General features: G+C 48.5%; 1 protein-coding gene across 1 annotated transcript; it reads right to left on the bottom strand.

Moving 5' to 3' along the window:
- Window positions 1-10626: 10626 nt before the first annotated feature.
- Window positions 10627-17314, bottom strand: Mul1 (mitochondrial E3 ubiquitin protein ligase 1). Its single transcript, XM_021262960.2, has 4 exons — window positions 17057-17314; window positions 13849-13936; window positions 13104-13224; window positions 10627-12493 (listed from the first exon to the last, which is right to left on the bottom strand). Exons 1-4 carry the CDS (start codon window positions 17174-17176, stop codon window positions 11764-11766), a joined length of 1059 nt encoding a protein of 352 aa, XP_021118619.1. The 5' UTR covers window positions 17177-17314; the 3' UTR covers window positions 10627-11763.
- Window positions 17315-19001: the final 1687 nt, after the last annotated feature.

Genomic DNA, 19001 nt, shown 5'->3' with positions numbered 1-19001 from the left:
TCCAGAGGCCAGACTCCATAGGGGAGAGAAAAGGAAGGGGCTGAACAATGAGACAGTGTGGCACGAGGGCTAAATATGACCTTTGCATTTGAACCTGAGTTTGAATCCCAGCCCTGTCTCTTGCTAGCCATAAGAATTTGGGCAGGACAGCTCTTGTAGTCTCCCTGTAAAACGGGGCACTTGGCTCAACAGCTGTCTTCGAGCCTTTCAGGATAGTTATGAGGGGGGAAATGAAATGAGGCATCTGGTGGCTGGCAGACAGTGATGTGCAATCCACATGTGAGAAGCCATTTAATGAGTGAGGGAGAGCAGCAGTGCTCCTTTGCTCATTCCAGGAGGATCTGCGGAGATTACCTAGCTCCCCCCTGTGATTTACATGTGGGAACACAAAAGCCGTGAGGACCGGGACTACCCCAAATCCCACAGCTTGTCCATGGCAGGAGCAGGAATCCAGGCTGCCTGTCCACATTCATTAGGGCCCTACAGAGTGTCTGCTTTGAGCTTAGCTTTGAGGCCGAGAGCTGGGAGAGAAAACAAAAGCATAACAAGCAGGATGATAAAGTTATGAAAAGCTCTTAGATTTATATTATGCTTTCTATTTTTCCCCCAAAGCATTTTTCGCATCCATTGTTGACCTTCCTTCTCAAAATAATAACTTTTGAGGTAGAGAGGAAAAGTTGCATCCCCGTTTAACTGATGTAGCAAAAAAGATAAATGATTTGTCCAAGGTGAAGGCTAATGAGGGAGCCAGCAGAAGTCACTTCCCAACTGTGATTTCAGGTCCCTGGAGGGGAATCCCTGCGGTGGAGACAGCATGCAGGGATAAGACCACCCCACTCACCCCACATGCACCCACTGCTTCCTGGCTGCTGCGTGGCACAAAGCAATTTACGTGTCAAGCACCTGCCACAGCCCCACTGCACAGAAGATAAGCAGAAAGGCAGAGAGGGCTGGGAGAGTGACGAGAGAAACCAGTTATAAAACTCCATCTGTCCTCGTGTTTACCTTGCCTTGTCCAAATAAGGTTGAAGGTGGCAGCGTCCCACCCTCCCAACTCAGTACCCACTTCTTTGTGAAGCAAGTACCCCTCATGGCACATGGGAGTGCCCTTGACAGTTTGAAAAGTGTCTCTCTGGCACTTGTTTCCTGAATTATCAACCTTCAAAAATGGGCAGGCCTAAGACTGTTGGGCCCATTTTACAGATGAGGTAGCTAAAGGTTGGATGATTCTCTAAGGTCACGAAGAAGTTCTGCACATGAGTCAGGGTGGCATCCCTTCATCTCCACACCTCCCAGCTGTCATCCTTGCAGAGGCCTCCCTCGGACCTCTGTGTCTTCCAGCCCTCAGTGGGGCTTCCCTCTGTCTGAGTCATCACAGGCTGTGGATCCCATTCCTACCTTTGTTTCCCCAGCCCAGAGGCCAAGAGGCTGGCTCAGGGCAGCACTATGGGGATGAGTTGAAGATGCCAGATCCAGATGTAGGAATGGCCCGGGGAGGGCAGGATTGAAGGCCACCCTCCCTGGTGCCCAGCAAGGGATCTTGGCAGTATGTGCTCTGGGCAGCAGTGCAGGGTGCAGGTCACTGGGACAGTCAAGTTCACATCCACACTCTGCCTGGCTCTGTGATCCTTCTACCTCTCTGTGCCTCAGTTTCCCCTCCTATCAAGTAGGAATAGTAATCGTTCCTACTCAGTGGTTTATTGTGGAGAAGGCGATTTTCCATGTATCATGCCCAAACATAGCAAGTCCTCAATAAATGCAGTTATTATTATTAGCTATTGGCTTTTTTGGTGGCTTGTAACAAACTACTTCTCATCTCTAGGCCCAACTCTACATCATAAAAGTAGAAATTTGGAGGTCATATCTTTTAAAGTTCTCCCAAATCTAAGGTTTTTTAAAAAAAAAAAAAATACCTCTTGAAGCAAAGGTAGGGGGACCCAGAGCCTTACTTCTCAGCTTCCCCCTCAGATCTCATCTGAAACTCCTTCACCAAACCCCATAGACCTGGACCATCATCACCATAGACTCAGCACAGATATTCTAGGACCTGCAGTCCTAGTTCTAGTATCTGCAGCCCCTCCTGTGCCCTGAGCTCTTCTGCAGAGCTGGTGGGAAATAGAAGGGGAAAGTGGGCTCAGCAGGGCCCAGCATAGAATAGACGTCTGTGCCCCCAACCTTTACCTTCTACTGAGATGGGGAAACGGAGGCACAGACAGCAGCCTTGGACAGTGGAGGCAAGACTTAACGAAGAATATGGCTGTTGGACATCCCAGCCCTGGTTTGGCATTGGCTGGCAGGCCCAGCCCAGGCCCTCACAGAGATGGGGCGCCGGGAGCACTGAGTTTCACCAGGGCTGGCTCAGACCCTAGATGGTCAGCAGGAAAGGCCAGGATGCAGCGCCAGGTCAGTGGCCAGCTGGTCACCTCCAGAGAGGCTAAGTGGCCACCCAGCAGGAATGATCAATCCAAGCCAAGGCAGGATAAAACTGACAGGTACCTCTGCCCCTCTCAGCTCAGTGACTGGAGCGCATGTAGCCACCTCCTTGAAAGGCAGGGCCTCTGCCCTTCGCCCTCCACCATGGTATAGTATGGAGAGTGGTAAGAAACGGCTCCATTCGCTGCACAGTTTGCCCAGGCCTTTGGCAGCAGGCACTGCCGTGCCCCCATGCCCAGCCATCTCAAGCAGTGCTTGCTCTTCACTTGTTTAATCACTAAGGCCCTTTCTCCAAAAAAAACCTTGCAAGGAAACTCAGTGGATGAAAAATAGAGTACACTGCAAGGGCCACAGGGGCTCTGAACCTCACCCTGTTGGTGTCTTTACCCACCCCTAGTTGGTGGCCAAAGAATTGCCAAAATGCTACAAAATTCAGTTTGAAAACTCCAGAGTTCATCAGTCCAACCCTCTCACCAGTTTCCAGGTAGGGAAACTGAGGCCCAGCCAGGGAAAGGATGAACCTAGGTCTCTTGACTCCCTGTCTCACTTCCTATCACTGTATGCCTTGTCATGCTTGGATGGCATGTAGGAAGAAGGGCAGTCCCAGCAATGCACAATTTGTCATAACATAGAATTTTATTAGAACATATTATTTATTTTAATAACATGGTATGTTTCTTTAAAATAAAAAGACAACGTAGTCATTTTTCAAAGTTTTTATTAAACATACATTCCCTAGGCTCCTCTAGAAAACTTTAGAAACAGTGAAGACAAGTGGAGGACTTTGGGGATCAAATCTTACCAGGTCATGAAAGGTGCCCCAACTGTGTGCCACCTGCCCATGCCATCCCCTTTATTCCATTTCAACAGTATGTAAGGAGGACTGGCAGGAAAGGCTTGGGAGTTCTGGGGTTGGAAACTCCACCGGAGAAACTGTCTACATGCCCTGATGGCGCTGATTGGTGGGTGGCTGGGCTGGATGCCCTGGAAAGCCCCTAGTCCCTCTCAGGCCCAAGCAGGGAGACTGGAATAGCAGACAGACCTGACACGATGACACTGGTACACCATGAGAGTATCCTCAACATCCTGAGACGAGGTGGGTGCAACTTTAGCTCCAAAAGATAAATGGTGAAACTGAGCCCCAGGAGGCTTGGAAACATGGGCTGACTCCCAAACCCAGCTCTGAGAGCCTCCCACAGCCTCTTGGGTTTCTCCTGTCTGGGATTCCAAGAGGCCTGCAGTCCCTCTCACTAAAGAGCCCTCACTTCCAGAGCAATGATCAGAACCAAACCGAGGCCACTGGAAGGAACAAAGGAAGGACAGATCCCACCCCAGCTCAGAAAGGGCAGCCCCTGTCTGCTGAGCCCAAACTGAACACCACACAATGGCCACCAAGAGGTTACTATACCCCAGAGCCCTGCCTGCTCTACAAGTATCTATACACCCATTATCTTAGAAGGTGGCTGTGATTGTCACCTCTATCTTACAGACAAGGGCTTTCAGGCCAGAAAAGTTGAGTGACAGTCCAAAGCCACACAGCCCGTGAGTTAGCAAGTCCCAGCCTGAGGCCAAGCTCTCTACTGTTGAGTAACACTGCCTCCCTGAGGACACTGGCAATCAGGAAAGCAGGGACAAGTCTCTTTCTGCACCCAAGCCCAGCCACACAGAGCAAGGGGGTGTAGACTTAGATAGCCAAAACCTGTCTAGGATGAGGGTCCCTTTGGGAATGTCATGAAAACAACAATTCTCCTTCCCAAGCTGTGGCTACGATTTCTGAGTTGGGCCCTATAAATGGCATTAGCAGCTCTCCCACCTGTGCATCCTATGCCAACAGATCAACTTTTCACACCTGAAGCCCAGAGACACCAAAACAAACTGAAGAGGCCCCCAAATCTGCAGTCAGATCCCACAAGGGCTCAACCCTGATCAGAGGGCTGTGGCCACCAGCTGCGGGCCCAGGACCACACCAAGAGGGGCTGGCTGTGCACGGCTCTGGACCCTTCAGTTCCAAGCACTTTACTGGAGCACTTTCCCACTGTGGATGTGATGTTGATGTCCAAATGACCCCACGGGGGGCAGGGCAGAGAGAGGGTGCTTTCCAGTGTGTGGTGAGTCCCAGACCAGGATGATAAGCAGCCTACCTGCATATCGAGTCATCAGCACCAAGACCAGCCCCCACTAGTAAGCGTGTGCTCTGCTCATGAATCCAAAGAAGCACCAGTCCAGTGAGGGTGAGTCAGACCTGCATTCAATCCCAGCTCTATGTCCTCCCACCTGTGTGGCCCTGAAGCAGTCACTGGTCTCTCTGAGCCAGAATTCCTCTCTGCTATAAAAACGATGACATAGCTTCAGAAGGAGACTAAGGCCCAGATGAAGTACAGATTGAGTCCTTAAGGTAAGGCCCAGAGTCAGGTACACACCAGGAGTGCTTCCCATGTACAGGTTCCTGGGGCCCACAGGAATGGGCAGAGGGTTGGTTGTTCTTAGGAAGAGAACTTCCTATGTAAATAGAACAGAAAGCAGAGAAGCAGCCACCAGTCACAGAGACCCACCTGGTCTGGAGGCAAGGTACAGGTGCGGTGAGACTGACTCACAGAGATAGAAACCTCGGAGAGGAAGAACCCCCTCCACATGGTCAGAGGCAAGAGACAAACAGGGCAGAAAAGGGACAAGAAGGCCGAGTAAAGTAAGGGACAAGGGACAGAACACAAGAGGAGGCAGAGAAGGGGGAGTGAGAGGGCAGAGAGAAGCCTGAAGCCCAAGAGAAAAGGCAGAAGGCAAGGACAGCACAGAGAGGATGACATCAAGGAAAGAGCCAGGCTGGGAGAAGCAGTTCTCTCACAGAAAAATCCACATCTAAAATCTATAATATCCAGTTTTTCCCAAGCATCTTTCCCCAGTCTGAAGTCATTTGTGTATTTTAAGAACGTGCAATGCATTATGCATATCGCGTTTTTGTTTAAGGGAACCATGGATAGTATATTTAAAGATGTGAATGCCTGGGAAATTACAGAGGAAGAAATGTGGGATTGTTTCCTACACCCCCCTCCATTATCTGAGTTTCTCAAAACTTTCACATCTGCAGTCCCAGCTCCCTGGTGAGTTGGCCCAAGCTCAGGAGGAAAGTAGAGAATTTCTGCTTCTTCCTTTCCGGCAGTGCCAAGCTGGTGCCAGGATCAGCAGCCCAGCATCCTCCCCCGACGCTTCCCTCAGGCCTCAGGGAAGAGAGAAAAGCACTGGCTCTGGGTGCACAACCTCAGTTTCTCCCCAGACTTCCGACTCCCTCAACCATGGGGGCACAGCGCCATCTGGGGGTCATGAAAGAGACTGCAGCACAGGAGGCAGCATAGGAGCTCCAGTTTTGGGGCAGGGTAGAAAGGGAAAAGCAGACAGGAAGTGTGTGTGGGAGGGCCTTTTGCAAGCTTGCGCGCAGCACCTCCCCAAGATGTACCTTAAAGAGGGAAAACTGGGGGCGCGGGGCCCGCGATTATGGTGACTTGAGCAGTAAAATGACCTCAATTTTGCCCCCAGCCCTAGGGAGCATTCAGGTTACAGATGCCAGGTGTCTGGCACAGTAAATGCTAATAAATGTTTGGTTCAACTGTGGGCCGCCAGAGTCCTGGCCCAACTGCAGAGGAATCTGCCTTTGAGAGCCCTAAGGTGACACCATAGCTCTGGCGGGGCAAAGGGCAAAATATGCGGAGCCTCTCCCACCTGCTCAGCCCCTCTGAGCTGTGCCTGCTTATGTCATCGGCTCAGCCTCGTCTGCCCTGGCTCAGGAAAGGGAAATGCCAAGTCCCTCGGCTGGCATCTGGAAAACAATAAGGCAGCTGTGGGGAAGTGACTAATGAACACTTTGGGGAGCAATTCGGGACATCATGCACGGAAACTTATCTCATTCAAAACTGATAAGTTACCGCTATCTAATTAAGAGAGGAAATATGCTGAGCTCCCCGCTTTCTCAGAAGGCTGTGGGTGCACCTCATCTCTCTGGCCTGCAGCCCACAGGAGGGGCTCTAAAAGCCCTTCTGGTCCCCCATCCACTCTCCATCTTGTGGACATGCAAAATATCTGAGCTGAACAGAGCCCTGGAGAGCTTCTAACCCAACTTGCTCCTTTTATAGGTCCAGAGAGGACAAATCTCTGAATTAAGATCACATAGCAGTAGAGCCAGGTCCAGACAGAAAGCCAGTGTTTGGGGTCCCACACTAGACCACTTGTCACCACCAGTGGCACTGCCCAGACTTCCCTGTGTGGAGTCCTCAGAGCTTGGACAGGTTGCTCATCACGACGTCACTCCTGCACAGTTCATCCTTCTTGGTCCCCAGCCCCTAGAGGCCCTCCCCTCACTCCTTCCAACTAGGTCATGGCTCTCCTCAGTGGGCTGGAACCAGACTCCTCCGAAGCCCTCCAAGGTCACTTCCTCCACACCTATGGTTTCATTCATTGCTTTATTCATTACCACAGACATTCAGTGGCTAAGAGCTTAGGCTCCAGAGTCCGAGTGCCTGGGTTTTAATCCTCTCCCTCTCATGTATTTGGGCAAGATACTCAACCTCTCTAGGTTTCAGTTCCTTTTATTAAAAGTAAGAATAATGTAAGGGGCGGGGATTTAGCTCAGTGGTTTCACCGCCTGCCTTGCAAGAGCAAGTACCTGAGTTCGATCCCTGGTACCAAAAAAAAAAAAAAAAGCAAGAATAATATAAACACTGGGTGAGGATGAGAGGAGATCAGTACGTGCAGCTCTCATCGGGGCCCCTAGAAACAAAATGATACAGCCCCTGCCTGTGACCTGAACAACATGGCTTAGAGCAGGAATGGAGGCAAGAGAATGTACTTTGGAATCTCAGGCAAGGGATGCCTGAGGCGAGGCCAGAGAGGGCCCTGGAAGCTTTTTTGGAGGAGACACCTCCAGCTGAGCTTACAGGGGAATGGATGTTAGCCAGGTGGGGACAGACTGATGAGGGCAACAGAGGTAGGATCAGAATGAGCCAAGACAGAGGACAGTGTGGCATGTTTAAGTAAATTCAACAATTCAGTGTCAGCCGGGCATGGTGTTGCACACCTGTGATCCCAACATTCAGGGGGCTGAGGCAGGAGCATCGTCAAAAGTTTGAGGCCAGACTGGGCTACTTACTGAGTTCAAGGCCAGCCTGAACTACATACTGAGACCCTGTCCCAACAAAACAAAACCAGTTTAGTATCACTAGAGTCAAGAGTGAGACAGGGATGCCAGCAAGCTGGGAGAGGTAGCTGGGCTGGGTCACACAGGGCTTCGTATGCCATGGAGAGCCAGGCCATGTCCTGCAGGTGACAGGGAGCTCGGGATGGGCATTACACTGAAGAGGGACACGGTCAGGTTGGTGGTCTAAGGAGATCATTCTAGACTCCAAGGGGTAGGTTTTCTCTGCTTGGCCCTCCCTCCACAGTAACATGCTGTGTTGGGTTGATTTCTAGTGGTCAGAGATCAGGCCAATCTCCCTTCTCAAACCCATGCTGATGTTTAATTGCCATTGTAACAGGGTTAAAAGGTGGAAACCTGTAGAGTCAATTGGTCAAGGGAGTGAGGTATTTATCTTGGGAGTGGGCTCCTCATGATAGGATGAGTCTGGCTGGATTTCAGGGGTCTTTCAAGCACTTCCTCAACGTGTGATGCTCTGCACTGTGTTGTGATGCAGCAAGAAGGCCCTGCTCAGATGCAGGCACTTAGCTCCTGGACATCCCAGCCAGCCAATCTCTGTTTGTTATAAGTTACCCAGCCTCAAGTTAGACTAAGAGAGAAAGCATCCAGCTATATTCTGTAGACCACAGAATATTCCAAACAACTAAGTCCCTGTCCCTGCCAAATAGGGTGTATTCCTTATCCAACGATTAGAATGCACTGAAACACAAAGCTGAGCCCTTTGAGGGCAGGGACTATGTCATGTTCATTTCACATCTCCAGGCATTTGTGAGATGATCAGTACCTACAGATGGTAGAGTCTGTACCAGACCCAACTGGCCCATCCCTCACACACTCAAAGAGGCCTTGTGAGGTTGCCCGCATCAGGTCCATCACTCGGCCTCTTTATTGCCTAGGATCAGGCTTGTAAAGGGCATCTTAGATGGGCCTTAGTCCTGATGTCATCTGCTCTCCAAATTTTCCAGTACAAATCTAAATAAATTAGGATTCCGAAGACAGCCTTCCAGCCCCCACTCCACAGGATCTGCTGGGTATGTGTTGGTGGTTCTTGAGGTGCTGATTGGTTTGTAAAATGCTGTTTATGGTAATACAGTTGGTCCTCCAAATCTGTGGGTTCTGCACCTGTGAATTTAACCAACTGCAATCAAGAGTATTCAGGAAGAAAAATTGAACATGTACATTTTTTCCTTATTAGTCCATGAACAACACAAGAATGACATATTATTTACCTTATTGTACGTAACCTAGAAATGATTTAGCATATAGGAGGATGTACATAGATTATAAGCAAATACCAGGTCATTTTATCTGAGAGTCTTGAGCATGTGTGGATTATGGTATCCATGGGGGTCCTGGAAATGATCCCCCAAGATACTAAGGGGTTCCTGCCTGGACTCAGTGGCCTCAGAGAGTAGCCTCCCTTCAGGCTCCCAGGCCTACTGTGGTCAAATCAAGGTTGTGGGCTGCAGCCAGACCTTAGCAGCCTTGGCCTTTTTTTTTTCCTTGGTACTGGGGATTGAACTCAGGTCCTTGCACTTGCGCAGCAGGCAGCAAAACCACTGAGCTAAATCCCCGGCCCACCTTGGCCTTTCTTGCTGGTTTGCTGTATTAAGGAAAAAAACAAAAAAATAAAAACAAAGAATATTATCATTCCTGTTTGTGCCTGGCTAGGAGTCTAATGACTGACCACAGGGCTGCCTTACAAAGACTCATAATTCACAACAATCCCAACCAGTTCCATACCAACTTTCTACCTCTGCTTCTCCCTGTCCACTCCGCCCTGCCCCTCAGCCTCAGTTCTGCATATTAGTTTAGACCCCATTCTACCACTGGGGAATGAGGCTCCTACAATGTAAGTGGGAATTGCCACAGTTGACAGCTATAGCAGAGCATGAGACAATCCCAGTCCCCAGACAGGTCAGGACCAACCAAGGACCTCAAGTCCCAAATGTGGGTACCCGTGTAGGGACACAGCCACTATGAGGCAGGGTCTGTGTGCTGCCCCCGAACCTCCCACGGCAGGGACTGAGCCTTTTGGAGGTAGCCTGAGATGAAGAATGAAGCCTGCTCAGGCTAGACCTGGGTTGGGTAGCAAACTTCCCTTTGTCCTAATCTCGATCAGCTTTACCCATGAATTCACACTGAGTGCTGAACTCTCAGATTCCCCCATAAATCCCTCCTGGGGGCCCCACTAAAAGCTAGACTTTCACAGAGACTGCTGGAAGGACAAGGAAAGAGGGCAGATGTTCTCAAGGTGTTCAGAAAGGTCATTCCTGTCTGGCCCCTCACACCTCACTCACTGGCACTCAGCACTGGGAAGTGGAGTCACAATGTGTACCCATTCCTCACACGGGGCCACTAGTTAGGGAACCGTATCTTATGGGGTGTTCCTGAAGTGACAGGAAACAGCTTGGAGTTTAGGGTGGAAGCCATCACGTGTCAGCTCTGTGCCCTTGGGCCAGGAACTTCCCTCCTGGGGCTTATTTCATCGGTACAGTGGGGACACCAGCAATACAGTGGGGACACCAGCGCTTGGCTGGCAGGCCTGTGAGAAGAGACACCTGTCGCAAGTGAAGTCTGAAGCAGCCTTTGGTACAATGCCAGGTACACAGTGGTACTCACTGAATGTTAGCTTCCCCCGTGCTGTGCCCCAATATCCCACCTGTCCAAGTCTCCCAGCAGGTGAACCATTGCTGCTCTGGTGACCAGGACATCCAGACAGATGTCCTCAAAGACAACTGTGTCAGCAAGGCTGGGAGAAGCCATGGGCCGACTGTCTACAATCATCCTCTATAGCTCAGCAGACTCCTCCTGTGGTGGCAAGCACTGGGGCCTCCCCATCACCCAGCTGCACCGCATCTTGGGGGAAACCAAACCACCTCACAGGCAAGAAGGAAGTCAGAGAGGCCTCCAACTCCCCAGTTTTCATTCTACCAGGCAGGGAATCAGTCCCAGTTGGGAAAGCCTCAGTTTAGGCTTTTAACTCTCGTGAATAAGGCAACAGGTGAGCGCATGGTTGCAGTATGTTTAATTTGTGCTGTGCACACTGACACTGTGTGATACTAGTGTCAGGCCCCTGAGACCACCCCATCCCCTACACAAAGGAGGATGGAGAGTCAAGGACAGGGAGGGACAATAAAAAGAGCTACGTTTTTTGGCCACTCAGAGGTGGAGAAGGGTGGTCCCCAACTTCTCTTGTACTCACAGGCTCAACAGGGGCAGGAAGGGGGTGAAGGGTGACACAGCCAAGAAATGTGACTGCCCCCCTGGGATGTTACCTCTGCCACAGGCCAGGGACAGAAAGCAGCCCTGAACAGCTGGGTGCTCTGGGTGCTGGCTACTTTTCCTTGGTGAAAGCGACCGAAGAAGCTACAAGAGCCAGAAGGCCAGCTCAGCAATGTCCTTGTTGCTTCCTTCAGGTCGGCTCCCTGGCTCATCTCCCAGCTGGGAAACCTGAGCTGCCCGGGGCCCTGCAAGCTGCAGGAGCTCCGCATCAGGACGGAGGTGTGCTCTCGGCAGGACCTTCCTGGGTCAGGGGACACTAGAAGGGCTGACAATCACCCCTCAAGACCCTTCTTGTCTTTCTGCTCATCTGTGGCCCACCTGTTTGGGCAGAGGCAGAGGGGCTGACCTCACTTCCTTTGTCCTCTTACACATGTGCACACATTTAGGCCAGGAGTTGAGGAGAAAGGGACACAAGTGACTGGTCCAGCCTGACAATTCTGAAGGAAGACCTTTTCTCTGGGTGGAAGCAAAAGAAGAAAAGCTACAGAAGAGCATCCCCAAAGGCAGCTCTGCGAGGCCCTCAGGGCCCAGCCTTTCCTCCCAGAGCCACAGCAATCAACATCCCCAGTGAGGTCCAAGAGAGCACTGGTGCTCAGGCAATGGGGTCCTTCCAGTCTCCCCCACATCAATCTGCTTCTCAGGAAGAGATGCCAGCCACGGCTTCCACGCAGAGCGGGGCTCCCCAACCTGCTCTGGGCTGGAAAGGCAACGGCCCTGCTGGTAGAGGTGTGGGTCTGGACAGTTCTGGCTCAGTCACCCCTGGATGTACAGCAGTCCCCACTGCAGCTCTTCTAGAGGGCTCAGGACAAACTCCCTGAGGAGGGGGAGCTGCTTCCAGGTTCACCTGTGTGGCCGCAAGGCTGTTAGCTATTGTACAGGGGAACCACCCGGGTGATCTTCCGCCGGCAGATGGGGCATTTCTTGGGCTCTGGCAAGGCACGGTAGCACTCATGGCAGGAACACACATGGCCACACTCCAGAAAGACACAGGACTTGAAGCTGCTCAGACACATGACACAGGCACTCTTGAGACTCTCCCTGTCCTCCGGCGAGGCTTGGCTCAGCAGCTGGGCCTCACGCTCCCGGAACTCCTCCTGCATCTGCTCCAGGCGCAGGCGTTCCTGCCACTGCAGGTACTGCCTCCGGAGGATAAAGAAGAGGGTGGCACACGTGGCAAAGCCAAACACCAGGGCCAGGATCTTCCAGAGCTTGACACTCGACTCCTGCCTCTGCAGCAGGCTGTCAAAGTCCTGGCTGCTCAGATAGTACTGCATGCCTTGTTTGGGGGGCTGCAGGCGGACCGAGTTGTTGTCCAGGACGAGTTCTCCAACCCCAGTGAGGGTGGCCCCCACCTTTAGCATCTCCTCAGTCTCCTGGATACCTTTGGGCCGCTCACCACTGATGTAGTGGCCAATGACATCCGTGAAGGACTGGACTGAGGGGTGGAACTTCTCGTACACAGTCTCTAAACCCAAATTCACTGACTCCAGGGGCTTCAGCACTCGGACAGCCACATCCACACCATCTTCGTGTGGCACCAGATCAAAGGGCACCGTGTTAGTCCTCTGGTGGATGATCTTTGAGTAGTCATTCCTAAAAGAATAACAGAACTGAAGATGAAACAAAGGGTGGCAAGTACGAAGCACCCAAGAAAGGTAAGAGATCACCTATGCACCAGGACAACAGGCTCAAGGTTGAAGTAATTGGAGGATACAAGTGAAATCACAACTCAAGACCTCACCATAAGGAGGCTCAGTTTTTTAGGTCCTCGGGTAGTATCAGTGGGCAACAACTACTGTCATAGATCATCTTTATCATTTATTCCCCTTTTCTCTGTCAAATAAATATGTGAGACAAAAACCCGCCTAGGATCAGATGGAAAAATGGTATTCTATGTAGTGGTACAAAATTATTTTAAACACTGAAATCATTAATCTATAATAGTGATTCTCAAACCTTAGTATGCCTAAGAATCAACAGATTCCAGGTCCCCTATGCTGTAAATTCTGGTTTGGTAGGTGTGGAAGTAGGCCTAGGAATCTCCATGGTAGCAAGCTGCCTAGGGGATTCCGATGGAGGCCCACAGAGCATACCCAGCTGGTCTTCAACCTGTCTCAGGAGAGCTCAAGACAGCACCAGAAGCCAGGACCCAGCCTCTGAACAGACTGGAAGTAGGGTCCTACAGGGAAGAAAGGATACGCACCAAAGGTGGGTTGTTCGATTCCACACCATCTTGTGCTCCTGAAGCGTCAGCCGCTGAATCACCCCCTTGCAGTTCTCCACAAACTGGCTGTTGAGTGTTTCTTTAACAGATCGCACAGCTCCTAAGTAGAAATAAATCGCTTGATTTCTGAAGAACAGTTCTGTCATCTCCTTGAGGTAATTCAAAATGTGTTTTTAGTTTGACTTACATTAATTCATCAAAATGACATCTATATTACCACAGGCTATGTTTTAGGAGAACTCTGATAAGTATCTTACATAGATAACATCATTTAAGTCTTATAATAACCCATAATCTCTAAAATAATCAGAGGAGGGCTAGGGATTTAGCTCAGTGGTGCCACTGCCTGCCTTGCAAGTGCAAGTTCCCGAGTTCAATCCCCAGTACCAAAATAAAATAAAATAAAATAGTCAGAGGATATGAAAGGTTCTAGTAATCTTGCCCAACATTAGATGGCAATAACCCAGGTTTTTTGAATCCAAAGTACATTCTGTTGTTTTGGGGGTTTTGGTTTTTTTTTTTTTTTTGGTACCAGGAATCAAACTCAGGACCTTGCACTTGCGAGGCAGGCACCAGAACCACTGGGGTAAATCCCCAGCCCTCCAAAGTACATTCTGAACTCTGGTCTCAACAAAATAAAAGGCACTTAATGACAGCCAAAGGGACCTTTACCAAACTTTTGGAAGAAGGAAATTGTTTTCCATTTATCACTAAACAAACATACCTTCGATAACAGCATAAGGCACACATTTTCCAGGTGCTTCTGAAAGAATATTCTTTAAATCTTCACCCAAGTGGATTTTCTTAGCTCCCTAAATGCAAAAAAGAACATATGAAATTATCCACTGAATACTGACATGCTCAAACTTAAGGGCAAAAAAAAATGATTGTTTGCTTTTTTAAGTTGCAAGAATGAGGAAATTGGACAGGAAGGAGCGCACAGAAAATCTGATTTCAAAGTGTTTCCCAGAATTTTTAGCATGTAAACAGGTCAAGGAATTGTTTCTGGCCTCTTCCATCACTGCACAATGGAGTTGCCAATACACTCGTATCCAGTTACCCAAAACAACACTCCTTTTAATTTGAATGCTTCTTTCCGAAAATATAAAAGGTACTTGTCAATTCGCATACTGCTGAATGAACATCACTTAAATTTCTTCTTGACAACATAGAGCTATGGCCCAAAGAGTTCAGGTATAAAGCACCTAATCTCCTGTTTAGTACATGGTAGGGGCTCAAAAAATGGCAGGTGCCATTACTATCGTGCCTTAGGAACTGATGCTCTGTACTGTACATTACCAAGGGGTGCCCGTGCTTTATTAGGGCAAGTCTCTGTTAACTGATGTCCAACACTGTTCTACTTTTAAATTTGTCTTTCTTCCCTCTCACAATGAACCAAGTACAGTTACTTCTACTGCTGTCTTCCTCCAACATTCCCTACTTCTCCCTAGTTCTCACCTTTCTGTGCTCCCTTTTCCCTGCCTTACTCTAAACCTTTCTCACATGTCATACTATCTGATCAAGTGTTTATTGTCTGTCTAGCTGTATTAGAATGGAATCTCTCGTAGTGCCAAGAACAGTGCCTGACACACAGCAACCACTCAATATATATCTGATGAATAAAGTAGTGACTTATTAAGGACTTAGATATACTATTACCAGGCACTATGCTAACCATGTTAAATGCCTAAACCTATTTAATGCTGATAGCATCTCTACACAGTAGGCATTATTATCTTCAATTACAAAAAGGGAGCTGCGGCTCAGAGAGGTAAAGTTATTTGGCCAAAGTCACACAGCTAGTAAAGAATTCAACACAGAAAAAATAAAAATTAAAAATAAAAAAAATAAAAAAATAATTAAAAAAAAAAGAATCCAACACAGGATGGCAGATGAGAATTTTAAGGGGTGGAGGAATGGAGAATATGGTCAGAAAGATCTGGGGTCGAATCAAGCTTCAATGTATCTACTGTGGCTTTGGGCAAGTTAGTTCACCTGATCCTTATTTCCCAAAACAGCAAAGGCTGAGGAAAACCTAAGATTTTTAATGTGGATTAAATGAACTTTCAGGTGTGGAAGAATCCAGCCTAGGGATGGCACATGAGGGGCATGCAATAATTATACCTTCCATCACTGTGAGAAACATACAAGACAAGACACAAACTCTACTCTGAAAGTTTTGTAACTGAAACAAGGAAAGAGAATTTAAAATATTAGGGGCCCCAAATCTTTTCCCAGGAAGGGGCTGCTTCATCCTCCTTTAGAAACTAACTGGCAAAGCTTTTAAGGTAACCCAAAGATGAGGCCTGGAGAGTTCCTTGCTTTAAAGAGTCTCACATCCAACCCACTTGAAGCCAAATTGGTTTCGGAGTCAGAAAGTGAAGTATCAGTTACACTCAGAGCCAATCAGGAGTAACTTGATTTTGTAATTAAGTGGACAACAGGGCAGCTGGAATCTCACTAGAATGCCATTTGCTCAACAAGTCCAATTGCCTCATAAAGTGATTCATTCCAGATTCCAAAACTTCTTGCCCTGCAGGGATTTCATTCATTTGTTTCCAAGCCCTTATTGAAAACAATCTGATGACATAGAAATTGGGTTTGGGAATCCACCTTTTCTACAAGTGTCTATTTAGGCCTTTAGCCAATGAACTGTGAAATTCCAGACAAAACAAACCCACCACCATTTATTGAGCACCTATGACTTGTCAAACTCTGAGTTAGAACTCAGGAGAAAACAGGAAAGATAAGATCTTGTCTTTAACCTAAAGAGGCCAATCTCTCTAGACTGTTCCCACAATCACAACAAAGCAATGTGGGGGCTGGGGATTTAGCTCAGTGGTTCCGCCGCCTGCCTCGCAAGCACAAGGACCAGAGTTCGATCCCCAGTATCAAAAAAAAAAAAAGTAACAAAGCAATGTGGTCAATCAGAAAAGTCTTACCTTTGTGCTCAAAAGACCTAAATTTAAGTTCCATGCTGATTAGATGTATGACCTTCCCTCTGAATCTCCATTTCCTGCTTTACAACTGAGAAATAACTGTCATTTTATCCATCTCAGAAAATTATTGTACAGAACAATAAAACAGATGGAAATGTGCTATGAAAACTGTAAAGTGCAGTTCAGTGTTATTTTAAAAAAGAACTAAATATACCTGGGTGTGGTGGCACTGACCTGTAATACAGGCACTCTGGGAGGCTGAGGCAGAAGGCCTGCAAGTTCAAGCTCACCTGGGCAACTTGGACTCTCATAATTTAAAAAATAAAGGCGGCGGGGGGAGGGGGATATAACCGTGAGAAGACCCTCCGTTCAACCCCCAGTACTAGGGAAGAAAAAAATGCCCTATAATATAAAAAGGAACCATTTGTAGAAGCAAGGAGCTGAGTTGTTAAGTTAAAAGGGTCTTTGCACTTACTCTTCCTTCAGTCTGAACTGCTCTTTAGATACCCCCATGTCCCTCCCAAGTCCTCCTGGTTCTGTAAAAAATGTCACCTTTTAAAACGGCAACGCACCTTTCCCTAGCATTTTCATCTCCCCTCTTCCTAAAGTACGTCTCACCATGTCATACCACCTGATAAAAGTGTTTAACATCTGTATATGTACTAGAAAGGAATTTCCAGGAAGTCAGAAACTTCTGTCTGTTCTACTCACAGTATGGTGCACAGCAGGTGTCCGAGAAATATTTTTCGAACAAACTAATAAACTCGAAAGTCTTTTAGAGTAACGAGAGGATCTCTGAAGAAAAAGGGCAGAGTGGCCGTTATCACAGACCCCAACTGTGATCCTCGCTCCTCTATTGACTGGGGGACACCTTCTCAGAGCCGGGTTCCTATTCTGGAGTTTCCGACTATGTAGCGGCCCAGAAGAATCACGGGATTACCAGGCCCAGGGCAGAGATGACCTGGCTGAGTCCAGGCCGGTGCCAGCACTGACCTTGAGCTCTTGCGCGACCTGGGCCTTCTGCCGGTACACCGAGTACAGGATGGCGGTGACGACGGAGCTAGTGCCCAGGAGGATAACCTGGCCCAGCGAGGGCCGCCCCCCACTGTCCATGGCGGCGCCGAGCCCCAGGTGCCGAACGTAAGGAGGACAGGACCGCGAAACCCCCGCTTCACCGGCCCCCACCCTCGACCAACGAGGACCCTTCCTGGAGGCCCCTCCCGGAAACCCCCAGACAGTCACCCGGAAGTGACGTCGCGCGGAAACAGGAAGTCTAGGTGGGACAAAGGGGACCGGAAAATGGAGTTGCCTGGGTGACCGCCGAATTGCTCAGGCTTCCCGGAAGACGGGTTTCCGCCGGCTCCTGTGTGGGAGCGGTTTTGCGGAACTCCGCGACTTTCTACCGCTCAGTGACTGTTTCTCTTCAACACGGGGCTCATGGGTCGTCGTCCACGTCGCCCTGGTCTCGTCCCTCTGGCTTTTATGGGTTGATGAGGTCTCTGCCATTAGATTGAAGGGAAGAATTATGTGTTAAGCACTTAAGAATGTTGCTACACATTTAAGCTTTAGGGCAAGCCTTAAGACCTGGACTTTATTCTGTCCTCTTTTACAGATGACGAAGCAGGCCAGAGAGGTTAGAGAATGTACTCAAAACCGTACTGCTGAGGATTTTACAGAACCCCACAGCCCTTATCTCTACTTCAAGACAACAAATTAGGTCCCCTAAGTAGCCTCTTAATCTGCCATCACCACGTAGAATAATATATTGCTTATTAAATAAACGTAACAGCAGCTATTGGGTGCCTATTTGTCAGATACTGTTACATAAAAGCTTTTAAGGTCTCCATTTAATCCTCACAACCCTGCTGTAGTGCAGATTACAGATGAGGAAACGGGCTCATTGAGCTTGCTCAGGATCGTACAACTAAAAGTAATGGAGATGGGCTTCACACCCAGGTGGTCGGTCATGGACCTTTTCTGACCACCATAAGGCATTTCCTTCCTAAAATAATCAGGGATACCTAAAAATCTGATCCTAAACATCCATCTGTAAAAGAAATTGTTTGTTAACCTATTTTGTACAGGTTACACTTTAAATTCTTGAAACTACAAAGATGAGTATAGTGACCCAAATCAAGATCACCCATTGGTGCACTTTTTAAATGAAGAATGAACCTACATGTTATCAAGATCCAATTGATTAGATAAATTTTAAGAGTGAAAAAGAGGACTACAGAACTGTATGACCCCACTTTTTTTTTTTTGGTACTAGGGATCAAACTCGGGTCCTTGCACTTGCACAGCAGGTGGCAAAACCACTGAGCTAAATCCCGGGTGGACCCCACTTATTTTTAAAAGAAGGAAGAACATATTTGCATGTCTCTGGAAAGATTCACAAGAAGCTAATCATAATTAGCTCTTTCCACAGAAGGAAACTAGGTGGCTAGACAACAGACAGGTATTTTTTGTACCTTTTGGATATAAATGTATGGCGTACTTTGAATTAATAAAACTTGAATTAAAAAAAAAGTCCAGTCACTCCACGACCAACAATTCCAAGGGTCTTCTGCATCCAAGGCTCTGGGAATATAACCTTACTCAGCCAGGATCTTGTCTCTGGCTACTTAGGGTCTGATGAATACAACCTATTGTCCCAGGCCTAGTGGAATTAAGGCAGTGCCACCAGTGGCATGCACTTGTGAGGGTGCTCTTTATTCTCACCTAGAAAGGGATTTGAGTTCTGTCAACAGAAGGGAGGATGGAGTGGCAGACCAGTATGGGAGTACCGAAGACTTCATGCAGCAGGGAAACATGAGCAAAAGTGCAAGGCTTGCAAGAGTGGAGCAGGATGGGTGGAGCCCAAGACATGTGACAGAGAACAAGGAGCATGTAACTGAAAAGGAGGGTTGAGGTCATATCCTATAGGTCCTTGAATGCC

Source organism: Heterocephalus glaber, unplaced genomic scaffold (assembly GCF_053883595.1).
Source record: "Heterocephalus glaber isolate CG9 unplaced genomic scaffold, H.glaber_assembly_v1.0 deba00001452, whole genome shotgun sequence".
Classification (NCBI taxonomy): Eukaryota; Metazoa; Chordata; class Mammalia; order Rodentia; family Bathyergidae; genus Heterocephalus; species Heterocephalus glaber.
This window is presented reverse-complemented; position numbering and strand designations above follow the sequence as displayed.